Source organism: Cotesia typhae, unplaced genomic scaffold, assembly GCF_013202065.1.
Source record: "Cotesia typhae breed Kobodo isofemale line unplaced genomic scaffold, CoteBio_Ctyphae contig_22, whole genome shotgun sequence".
NCBI lineage: Eukaryota > Metazoa > Arthropoda > Insecta > Hymenoptera > Braconidae > Cotesia > Cotesia typhae.
Genome location: NW_027423728.1, coordinates 7,676,214 through 7,689,104, shown reverse-complemented (window position 1 = coordinate 7,689,104; position 12,891 = coordinate 7,676,214). Strand labels below are relative to the sequence as shown.

The 12,891-nt window shown below is 24.7% G+C and overlaps 2 protein-coding genes and 1 non-coding gene across 3 annotated transcripts; 2 read left to right on the top strand and 1 right to left on the bottom strand.

The window, feature by feature from the left end:
- The first annotated feature begins 224 nt into the window (after positions 1–224).
- On the top strand, positions 225–1,972 carry LOC141523969 (alpha-ketoglutarate-dependent dioxygenase alkB homolog 4). The gene is made up of 3 exons (XM_074237584.1): positions 225–414; positions 518–643; positions 866–1,972. Exons 1-3 carry the CDS (start codon positions 313–315, stop codon positions 1,538–1,540), a joined length of 903 nt encoding a protein of 300 aa, XP_074093685.1. The 5' UTR covers positions 225–312; the 3' UTR covers positions 1,541–1,972.
- Positions 1,973–2,097: 125 nt separating this feature from the next.
- LOC141524102 (uncharacterized) lies at positions 2,098–11,462 on the bottom strand. Its single transcript, XM_074237757.1, has 10 exons — positions 11,313–11,462; positions 11,114–11,243; positions 8,151–8,339; positions 7,904–8,077; positions 7,619–7,840; positions 5,884–5,961; positions 3,645–3,833; positions 2,782–2,952; positions 2,481–2,708; positions 2,098–2,417 (listed from the first exon to the last, which is right to left on the bottom strand). The coding sequence occupies exons 2-10, from the start codon at positions 11,189–11,191 to the stop codon at positions 2,226–2,228; spliced, it is 1,521 nt and encodes a 506-aa protein (XP_074093858.1). The 5' UTR covers positions 11,192–11,243; positions 11,313–11,462; the 3' UTR covers positions 2,098–2,225.
- On the top strand, positions 10,270–10,351 carry Trnas-uga (transfer RNA serine (anticodon UGA)). The gene has a single exon. It is a non-coding gene; the product is annotated as a tRNA-Ser (tRNA).
- Positions 11,463–12,891: the final 1,429 nt, after the last annotated feature.

The following is a 12,891-nucleotide window of genomic DNA, read 5'->3' as shown; positions in this document are numbered from 1 at the left end:
ATATAAAAATTTATCAAATACATCACATATAATGATTTGTTTATTTGACCTTAAGATAATTTAATTTCTTGCATAATTATATATTTATTGATAAGCAAAAATAAGCAAAAATATTTTTTGCCGCCAAAATTCAAATTTTAGCGCCTCTGACATCCAAAAGAAGAAAACAAAGATTTTCTCCGCCAGAGGCGCTGTAATTCGTCTAAATTATTTAGTCAGCCGATTATGACATGCGATACACATGTTTATAACTTCAAACTTAATATTTACTTTTTGTATTTTTGAAATATTCTTTAAAAATAAATAATAATAATGGAAACTGTAAGAGCTTGTGGATGTAAAGGTATAAGAACATGTTTAATTTGCGAACACGAGTACAATATTATTAAACCCAATACATATAAAGAGCTGCAAGTAAGTTAATTTTAATAATTTACATGCCTATAATTATTATTATAATTATTATTATTGTTAAAATTAAAAATAATTTAATTTAATTATCTAATTTTTATAACAGAAATTACCTAGCTACGTTTATTGTCCTGAGTGTGATAAAGCTTGGCCCGGATGGGACATAAATTTATATAAACAACATCCGAACCATACTGGTAGTTTTATTGCTTATTCTGGAGTTTACATTCAGGTAAATTTTATTTTTATTCATTTTGAAAAATAAGTCAGCTGAGATTTAAAAATTTTTAGAATTTTTTAATTATTTTATTATAAATTTTTATGAAACTTAAATTAGCCGACAGTGAAAAATTTATATTTTTTTTATTAATTGAATTAGCAATAAAAAAATATTTTAAAAAATTGCACGCATAGTTTTTTAAATTTTTTACATGTGGAATTTTTTTTTTTACAGGAAAATTTTTTAAACGAACGAGAAACAAAAACCCTGATAGAAGATCTTGACTCTTTACCCTGGGATATTTCGCAAAGTGGAAGAAGAAAACAAAACTACGGACCCAAATGTAATTTTAAAAAACGAAAACTATGTCTGGGTAATTTTAATGGCTTTCCAATGAACACAGAATTCGTCCAAAAAAAATTATCCCAAGTGCCATTATTAAAAGGGTTCAGAACTATAGAACAGTGCAGTTTAGAGTATACTCCAGAGCGTGGAGCTTCAATTGATCCTCACATTGACGACTGTTGGATTTGGGGAGAGAGAATTGTTACCGTAAACGTAATTGGGGACTCTGTACTAACTATGACTCGTTATCAAGGACCTAATACACGTTATAACCTCGACTGTGTTTCTACTTATCCGCCAGTAGTCTCTCAGAGCGATTGCACTAGCAATGATTTAGAAAAACTACCGGAAGATATTGTAATTAGACTTCCAATGCCTGCTAGGTCGCTAATGGTTTTGTATGGGGATGCAAGATATAATTGGGATCATGCAGTATTGCGGGAAGATGTTACTAGTCGTAGAGTATGCGTTGCTTACCGAGAATTCACGCCTCCCTATCTTCCACTCGGTCAATATAGTAATAAATCAGAAGAAATTTTAACAAAAGCTCAGAATTTTTGGTGACACTCCGATTTTTATTTTAGGATAATTTTAGTATTAAATTTTATTGCTGAAATTTATTATTTTTTTTTAAATAGAAAAAAATATTTGAATTTCTTGAGTCTTATAATTAACAAGATAATTTTTTAAAATAATTGACATGAATATTTAAATTTTTACAATATAAAATCAATGGGAATCTTTTTTTTTTTTTCTTTTTAATTGTTCGTTTTGTTATGTATTAAAAAAAATAATAAGTTTTCAATTGTAGCCGGCAATTAAAAAATAATTTAATACTTAAAAGCGATAAAATAGGCGTAATTAAATTAATTAGTAATTATTATTTTATGTTTAGATTATTATATATTTAAAAAAAATTATTTCAAAAATAATCATGATAAAAATATAATTTTTAAATTAAAATTTAACTTTAGCATTAAATTATATATTTATAATATTACACTAAGTGTTAAAAATCGTAATTTGAATTTATGTTTTATTTTTAAGCGACGTTCAAAGCAAACTGACAATAATACTTAATTATATTATATCTGAAATATTATATTTAATAATTTTATAAATTGTATATATTGTTATTTTGCAATATAAATAATCGCAATAATTTTTATTATTTACATTATTTTAATTGTATCACTTTTAAAGTAATTTTTAAAAATATATTATTGTGACTTTATAATTAAATTGCAATTTAGCTCTCGGCATATTTGACTGGTTCCGCCTGCAAGTCAATAACTGGAGATGCAACAAAGGAATCAACTTTCCCAAGAGGCTGATAACCGTTTATCAATTTTTCCCTCAGTTCCCAGCGACGTCTCTCTCTCTCTGTTTTCTGTCTTCTGATTGCACGTCCCAGAGTGCAAGCAAACATCACACCGGTGAACTGCAAATAAAATAAAATTGTTGAGAAAAATTGTTTGGACAGAAAATTAATTTTTGGACTTACTTGGATAAGAACAATTGCAAAAGCTCCAGTACCAAGACTAATTGCGCTTTGATTGATTATCATTGAAAGACGTTGGATGCAACCATCTTCATACAGAACACTGTTGAATCTAGAATTTTGGATGCTTAATATCCACGAGAAACATGATTCCGGATAAACAGTAGGTCTGTTATCCATTAAATTTATTTCTTCCCAATCAGATTTATCGTAACTGCCGCAACATTGCAACTAAATATTGACATTTTTAATTTTAATTAAATATTTTTGTTTCAGTGATTTAAAAAAATAAAAATCAACTCACTTGTGATTGCAGAAAATCAACAGCAGCTGCTGCTTCATCGGATGTTTTATACAATTGCATTTGTAAATTAATGTTCTCTGCTAATAAGCTTTTTATGCTACCTCGAAGAGCGTATGCTGCAATTGCTGCAGAAATTTCAAGAACCAACACGACAGATAATGAAACTGCAAACTAGTAATTAAAAATTTTAGTTTTTAGATTAATTAAAAAAAATTTTATGAGCTTCAAATAATGAAAATTAAGTTAGCCGATTTTTAAAAATTTTTATAACTTTTTTTTTTTTTTTTTTTTTTTTTTTTTTTTTTCATTTAAAAAATTATTAAAAAAATTTTTTATTTGTAAAAAATTTTAAAAACTATCAGTGCAATTTTTAAAAAATATTTTTTAAGCTCTAATTTAATAGATAAAAATAAAAAAATTTTTTTTTTGAAAAATAAACTAAGTCCAGAAAATAATTAAAAAAAAATTGTATTTATAATTTTTTAAAATTTCTATAGATGGAATTTTTTAGATAAAATTATTTTATTTAGCTTAAAAATTCAAATAAATTATTTTAACTAAAATATTTATTAAAAAAAAAAAAAAAAAAAAATTTAAGCACTAAAGACACAATAATGTAACTAAAAAAAGACTATCCATATAGAAATATTAATTTACACTGACGTTAATAGATTTAAATTGAAATTATTGTGACTTAATAAACTTATATTAGGCTTTAATCTACTTAATAAAAAATAACCAAGTAATTTAAATTTATAGAGAGATATTAAAGTAAAAATAAAATTGGATAAAATTTTTTTTTAAATATTTCAAATAAAATCATGCGAATTTTACTAAAAATTTAATGTAAAAAAATTTCTTACAGTTAGAACCATACATGTACTCTCTCTGATAGCTCCATAGCAACCGAAGAAAGCAATGACAAAAATTAAACCTCCTACAAAGATGAGAATCATTGCTGGAGAAGAATATTTTGGATCTAAGAAATGTCTGAAATCATCGTAGACTGTGTATATCGTCATACCCACGGAAATTATCATCACCCCTGTAAGCTGTAAGATTTGACATATTTGTAAAAAATTTAATTTTATTATTTAACTGCGAAAAATTCTTTAAAAAATTTATTAATTAAAGAATTTTTCTACTTAAATGAAGGCATTTATTTATTTCTTCTTTTTTATTGGTCTTACTATTTAAAATAAAGGATTTATACTGAAGAAATAATTTTTTCCGCATGAATTATTTATTAATACACCATAAAAGCTAAAAAATTATGTGATAAAGTTAAATATTATTAATAATTCTTAGAGAAGAAATTATAAAATCTTTTAAATGATTTTCCTGAAAGAAGAAATAAAAATTTAAGTCTAAAATTAGTAATTTTAATATGACTGGAAATTAATATTCTTCTTTCTATTTTATAGTTATAAAATATGAAAAAATCCTAAACACAGTCGCCATATTACAATTTTTATTGTTTATCTCTCCATACGGTAAGTGTACGTTAAGTTTAAAGATAAGATAAGAACACAAATATTTTACTTCAATGTGTGTTTGTAATTTTTTATTCAAAAGTCATTGTGTTGAATTTTATATTTATCGATCCATTTGTCATGTACTGACGAGCTACAATAAACTTCCATTGTAAATTTACGCTGTTGCACATATGAAACTCGTCATATTGACCGTGTGACCGGTTGCGTGAGCTATATATTATTGACAATGCTGACGACTATTTCATTGTGAACCTGCCCATCAATTATGCTATTTAATGTGAAGAAATATAAAAAATAAAATTTTATTTTTTATTTCTTCTGCTGTCTACTGAGCAATCTAAAATTTACTTTAATCAATATCACAGCTCTCAATTTATTCATACTTATTGATTTACACGTTTGTACATTCGATAGTATTTCTGTCGACATATGCAGAATTTTGTATGTTAAATAATAACTATATATTTTTATGGATATGGTGAATAATCATTTTCTCGGAAATGCAAGTACAAGGGGAGACATTTGTAACTACCCCATACTTGTGAAATACGAAATATAAAGTATGTGGAGTGAGCTATCATCTAGTCAGGTTCACAACAGTTAATTTTATTTATGTATGACATATTAAAATATTTAAAAAATTTTTTTTGGATTTTTAATGTTCAAAATTTTGATTTAAAAATTTTTTTATTATTAAAATTTTATATTTTCATTAATTTGCTCAAAATTTTTATAATTTTTTTATCAGCTCAAAAAAAAATTTGTTTTTTATTATTAAAATTTTAGCTGGTATAAGAAAATTTTATATCTTCAATAATTTACTCAAAATTTTGATTTTACAATTTTTTTATTAGCTTAAAAAAATTTTTTATTATTAAAATTTTATAAAATAATTTTATATCTTCAATAATTTACTCAAAATTTTTATTTTAGAATTTTTTATCAGCTCAAAAAATTTTTTACTTAAATTTTAACTAAGAAAAAAAAAACTTTTGTATCTTCTCAATAATTTACTAAAAAATTAAAATTCAAAATTCAAAAATCAAAATTTCTTTTTAATAATTTTTTATTTTTACATTAAAAAAATTTTTTCTATCATTATTCATATAATATAACATCAAAAACAAATTTAGTTTCGTAAATCTGCTAAAAATATCCCATTTATATGATTCATAATTTTTAATCTTTATTTTTCGCAAGCGTTATCTTTTATCATGATCAATGTTTCTGCTAATTAAAACATAAAATTGTAGCAAACTATAAAATGAAGCATAGTAAACGATAAAAATGAATCAAATGCGCAAATAATTTTCAAAATTTCCGATATTCATTCACAAAAGCGGGATTGATGGGAAGAATATATAATTTTAGCATTACTTTAATTTAAGCTAGATAATTTATAATTTTATTTCTTCCTGAGCATAATTTAAAAATTTAAATGAGAATTAAATTGAATAAATGCTCACAGATGTTGGCAAATACGGACATAGTAACACAGAATTCCAAAAATATTAAAAAAAAGCGGGCTATTTAAATTTTTGATGATTTAAAAAAGAAGAAATTTAAATAAAGTACTATACTACAAATAAGATACTTTAGTACAGACCACAAAGAGAGAGTTGACAGCACAAAGTAGGTATTTGATACATCGTAAACCAATATCCAAGTGAGTTGCTGCCATTTTTTATTATTTTTATTTGTCTGGTTGTTTTTTATATCTATTAAAAGTCGCTGGTCAAACAAGTTTCTTCAAAAACTTGTACACCTTTGTGCAACTCAATTTTTTTTTTTTTTTTTTTTTGCACTATTAGAATTCACTTTACAGCTTTCAAATAAACTGACAAGAATTGTAATACTTTTAAATGAACAAACAACGATCAGGTGCGCCGTCTGCTATCTGCTGATAATGAGACTTTACTTGAAAGCGTTCTAGCGAACGCCCAGAAAGATATGACGTATTTTTCAACCAAGGTAACCGATTAAATGTATATATTTGTTTAAATACTCACTTTGTTACTGTACACAATTTTTCTTTAAATATTTATATTTATATTTTTTAAATTTAAGGATTTAAAATTATTTTTTTAAAAATTTTTTATGATTTAATTTTAATAAAAACAATTTTTTTAATTTTTCTTATCAGTTTTTTATTTAACTAAGATAATAAAATCAAGTACTTATCTATTGACTATTTTATTTTTATTATTATTATTATTAAAAAAAAAATAATTACTTAATTTTTATTTGACAATTACATTTAATATTTTAATTTATTTACAATAAAATAATTAAATATTCAATATCAAATTTAATTAAAATTTTTATTTTATTTTTTTATATTACATAATTAAATTTAATAAGATTTAATAATTGAAGAATGGTATCTTTAATTTTAAAATTAAATTTGTGGAATAATAAATTTTAATTTGTCTGAATAAATTTTTTTATTGTTTTCTATATTTAAAATTAATTAATAAAATAATTTACACTAAAAATAATAAATTAAAAACAAAAAAATTTATTTAAATTTATTATAAAATTGAAATATGTTTATTGAAGGTGTACAAATGAGTTGCCAGCAACATTAAAGTTATAAATTTAATAAGTAACAAAAAAATTGCAATTATAATTTGAATTGTGTAATATTTACAAAGTTATAAAAGAACACAGCAAAAAAAAAAAACCAAAGTATGTAATTTATTTTTATAAAAAACGCATTTCAGTCTCTTCCTGATTTACATCTCCCCTATTGCTTACACAAAAGGGGTCATAAAAAAATATGGAGTGATGAAAAATAATATTTTCTTCCAAAAGAGCGTAAATTAAAACTTTAGCTTCAACCCCGTTGTTTTTTAACAAAATAAATTAAATAACTTTGAATATATTGGGTTTTCTTTATTTTATTATAAATGGAAACATTAATAATAAAAACAGATAAATAGTAATAACATAAATAATATCTTCTCAGTTGATAAATAGAAATTAGAAGAATAAAGTTGAGAATTTGTTACTTTGAGCTGACAGTTTTTTTATTTTAGAGTTTATGATTTATTTTCTTCTAAACTGATTCGTAATTTAATTTTATCGCTCTCGCTAAGTGAATCGAAAACCATATGCCGATCGCCTGAAACAAATAAAAATAATTATTAAAGCAAAAAAATAATTTTTAAAAGTTTTATTTTCTTGAATCAAGAAGAAAAATTTTTTAATCAAGTAAATTTTATTTAAGCCAAGAAAAATTTCTTAGTTTAAGAATTTTTTTTCTCAAATTAAGAAGATTAATTTTTTCAAAATAATTTACTTGATTAAAATTAATTTTTTTTTTTTTAAAGAAATCTTACCTGAACAAACGCGATGCCCATACCAGCTTCGCCGAGTTGAATTGCATGATCTTTGACATACGTACCAAATTTATTCACACATCCAGTGCGGTAAACATCTTTTGTTTGATTATTGCAACTAAAATGATCCATTTGTCCAGCAGGAATTGGACAGCAACTTATTGGCAAGGTTCCATTGTGTTCCAGCCAGTCATCCGGTCCTCGAGCGCCGCAGCAAGTGAACTATTCAGATTAATTATCAAATTTTTGCACCATTAATTAGCATCATTAATTTTTAATACATACGTTCATCTGTATGTTGTCCCAAATCTTCTTGATTTCGATCTCATTATTTATATACTTCTCCATATTATCTTTCATTTTGGCTTCAATCAACTGGGTTGCGTTATTTCGGAGAACATAGCCGGAAATTCCACCAAACAGCTCCAGAATGAAGACAAGTACCATCAACGCTGAAAACTACAGAATTTACATTCATTAATTTGTTAATATTAAGGATAATTATTAATGTTTAATATTGTTTAGTTATTACCGTGACAATCATACAATAATTCTCTCTTACAGCTCCGCAGCACCCGAAAAATGCAATGAAGAATATGATACTTCCTATGACGATTAAAAGCGATGGTACGGAGAAAAATTTATCATCCAAGAAGTGATTGTAATTACTGTAAACAGTATGGATTGTCGCTCCTACTGATAAAAGAATTATTCCACTTATCTAGAAAAATAAAAACGATAATCATTTATTATTGGATATACTTTTTATTGAAGTGACAAAAAATCAAAATCTATTTTTGTAATTATTGACGCTTAGTCACTTATTGCTACGTTTATTTCTTCTATGAGTTCACGATAATAATTAAATTTAATTTTTTTTATTTATTAAGTTTTAATGATTTTTTTTTTTTTTTCTATTTTAAAGGATAATTTTATTAATTTTGAGGTTTAGCAAAAAACTGAATTTTAAAATATAAATTCTTAATTTTTTTATATAGAATTTGTAAAAAATATTAAATAATTATAAAAAATTGTATTAATATAAGATTTTTTTGAAATTGTTGTACTTTTAAAAAAATTTTCCTGAGACATTTTAAAGTCATCGTCAAATTTAAAAAAAAATTAAAAATTTATTACAATTTATCCCAATTTTTGTTCAATCAATTTTCTATTTTAATATTAAATATCCTGAAGGCATTCTGAATAAAGATATATCACACAGATCTAGTTTCCAAGTCCCATTTGTCGGATATCTAGGTGAATCGCTTCTATAATCAATCATCGAACTCAAAAGTATATTTTTTATTTTGACAGCTGATAACTCGGCGATATTCACCGGACAAAGCTTATCAACCGATCAAATTAAAAATAAAAGATCAATCTCAAGGTTTCTGTCAAACAAAGAAATTATTTAACAATTATTTTCACATTATAAACCCAAATAAATTATTTTTCAAGTCTTAATTGCTCAAAAAGTGAATTTGAGTAATTAAAGAAGAAATTTTTATTTATTAATGTTATGTCCGCCCGAAAATTTTTTTTTTTATTTAAAATTCCCGCTTTAGTTAGAAGACCCACCTATGCGCGAAAACCACCTTAAAATTAATATCGTTGCGACTGCCGACTGACCGATGGGGATTTCTGCAAGCTAAGCAGCGGGAACTTTTAAAAGAGGCGGCAACAACCGCCCAACGTCTTTTAACTTGAATTCAATTCAAGTATCTTTGTTAACTGGCCCACATTCGTAGAGGCTTTTGGTTTAATTTGCACGGCACTTAGATCAAGCGGGTCTCGGTCATCCGGCAGACGTAAAATAGTTAAATTCGTTAATATAGGGGATTAACCGTTTAATTTGCTCCGCATTTACATCGGTTCGAATCCATTAAGTTTAATTATTATTCGGTCAGTTACGCACTTTTTCCTGCGGGAAACTGGAAAGACGTTAACCGAAAATTAAAGCGTAAAATTTAAATAATTAGTTCATAAGTGCTAAATAAAATTATCGTGAAAGTGTAACATCCCGATTGCTGGTGTTCTAATAAAAACAAACTACACGAATCTCGAGTCGTTCTTTACTGAGAAAGCAGCCCTTAATCATGCATTCCTGGCCCTCAAATTCAACATCCAGACTCGAGAGCGCTTCCAGCTGCCCTTCGAGGCCCGGATCAGTAAGGAACAAGCCATCTAAAGGTAAGTGAAAAATAATCTATTAAATCTAAGAAAATCAAATCTCTACAAAAATTCTCAGTCTCTTCAAAAAGCGTGGTATTTCGTCTCTCGAAAGCTCCCACAACAAATAATTTAACAACGAGAATAAAAACCCCTTGATGTGTATTCTTAAAAGTTAGTCCGATCCTCCACCGTAACTTCGCTACCGCATTTTTAATGCCTACGGACATAACATTAACAATCATTTCTTTAAAACAAAAAATAAATTTCTTTATTATTTTATATTGTAAATTTTTTTTTAAATAAAATGTTGAAAAAATTATAATTTTTTTTTTAAATTCTAGTCAAATTAATAATTATTTCTTCTCAATCGAGTTTTTTTTTTTTTATTATACATTTCTTTTTAAATAAAATGATTAAAAAATTTACAATAATTTTCAACATTCTGGTTATGTAAAATTAATAAACTTCTTTTGTATCGAGCTGCGGTGTCCGAGCGGTTAAGGAGATGGACTTGAAATCCATTGGGTGTTACCCGCACAGGTTCGAATCCTGTCCGCAGCGAAATTTTGTTTTTTTTTTTTTAATCAAATTAATCAAAAAAATTTCTATTCAACAATTACCAAAAATTAATTAAATTAATTATTAAAAAAATAAATTTGTAAAAAATTAATTTAGCTGACGTTTAAAAATATAAAAAATTTTTAAATTAATATCAAGAATAAAAATAGATTTTTTTTTAGTCACTATTCAAATAATTTTTTTTAATCCTACAATAATATTAAAAAAAAAAAAAAAAAAAAAAAAAAAAAAAAAAAAAACAATATATAATTTAAATTGTTTTTCTTTAAGTACAATTTAAACATAAAAGTATAAATAATATTATTATTAATAAACAGACTGATAAGATTGTCAGCTGAAATCATATTATTTGTTTTTAATAAATATATATCCACGTAAAATAAATAAAATAAATAAATTCTTCCTTTCTAATTTCTAAATTCCAATTTAAAATCAAACGCCTATAATTTATAATCCAATAGCTTCACAATAAAATAACTCATTATCTAGTTTAATACTCAGGTGTTTCAATATTGCGCCATATTTGTTCGCTGTAGTTAATAAAAATCAATAAATCAATAATAAATTTATAATAAAAAACATTAAATGACATTAATCATTTTAAATAATAAATTTTTCGATAAAAAATTACAATTTCTTCTTTAAAAAATTCCATTTAACAATTAAATTTTCTTAAAATATGGCACTGGTAATAAAAAAGTAAATTGAGTTAATTTAAAAATAAAAATTAAAAAAAAAACTTACAACAAAAAGAAAATTGAATATAAACAACAGGTATTTGATGCATCGGGATCCAAGAGGAAGTTTGAGATCTGTTACCATCTTGACGATTAGTTTATTAAACAATAACGATAAATATTTTTAACACCCACAACTGAAATAATAAAACAGTAAGTAAAGTTGTTTTAAAAAAATATAAAAGAATCGGAATTAAAATATATACTTTGTTGACAGCACTAATGCATTTAATTTGATTAGTTACTTTTACCGGACAACTGTCTTGTGTAAGTTTTTGCTAACGTGTAACGTTGGCTGGTGGATTACTTCGACGATTGCTCGTTGCATCGTTAATCTTATCAAGAATGTTCGAGTTTCTTAAAACCTGAAGCGTGTGCATTAGGGAGAGAGAAGAAATACAAGAGAAGTGAGGTCACATCCCATGTGCTACGTTATAATGAATTGTAATGCTGTTTTGTTATTGTGCGCATGCTTTTCTTTAATTTAAATGTCAATTTTATTTATTTTTTAAATATTTAATATTAAAAAACTGTAATTGTTATTTTTTAAGAGTATTTCTTCTTTTTTATAAAAATTTTATTTATTTTTTAAGTATTAAATATAAAAAAAATTATAATTGTTACTTTTAAGAATAGTTCTTCTTTTTTATAAAGTAATTTGCACTTCTTCTGATCTTATATCTAACTAATTAGTAATTACTAATTATAATTTTACATTACAGCGAATTTGTAGAGTACAAATTAAATTTGAATGACAATGAGATCAATTTGAATAAATAAATACTTAAATATCTAATCCGAGACAGAATTTATATAAGCAAAGACAAGTAACTTGTTTCGTTTTTGCGTAATGACTTTCTCCAGATATTAGAATTTTTTTTTCTTGGATTTTTAACTGACAAATATTAAAACAAAGTACAAAAATATAATATACACTATCAGTAATTATTTATTTTAAATTTAATTGTCTGATAATTTGTTTTTTACGCTGGAAAATATTCTGGGCTATAAAAAACAAAGTGATAGATGTCCCTGAATTGAACAAGCCTTTAAATAATTTAGTGTGCTAGAGACGTAAGAGTAAATTGTGAAAATTTTTAGTGAACAAGTAACAGCTACGATAGCACGATTGTACTAGTTTTTATTGTAATCGATCAGTCGACTATATCCCAGGCTGTCTTTATATAGTCAAAGGCCCTCGAATAAGCTGGATACCTAGTTTAATATAACTATAACTTTAACTACTTGCTTCACATCATTTATTATTTCTTTTAATGAAAGAAATAATAATATTTTTGCGCTGTTGTATTTACGCTGAATTTTTTTTTAGTGTAATCTTATGAGTATTTTTGTATACATTTAACAATGGAATAATTACCGGCTTTTTTTCGTGTAATTAAAGATACATAAAATCTTGTACAAGTCAACTGAAAGGTCACCGAATTATCTTGAGTCTTTATTTAATATTTTGAGCCTTATCTCAACTCTTTTACCCTCGAATTTGCTACATACTTTTTATGTCAGATTAAAAATTTTAATTAATACAATAAAAATTCAATGAATAAATAAATAAATTAAAAAAAAATAAATTACCAGTTTTTTTTTCTTCTTTTCAATTATTCCACTCAAACGTAAATAGAAAATATTGTATTCTAATAAACCACATGTTCAAATACTCAATCGTGTTTACGTACAATCTGACATTTCAAGTCTATATTGACAAATTTTATTTCTGTACTTATTAATTTCTATTATTACTGAATATAGTTTCATCATAGTGGTTTT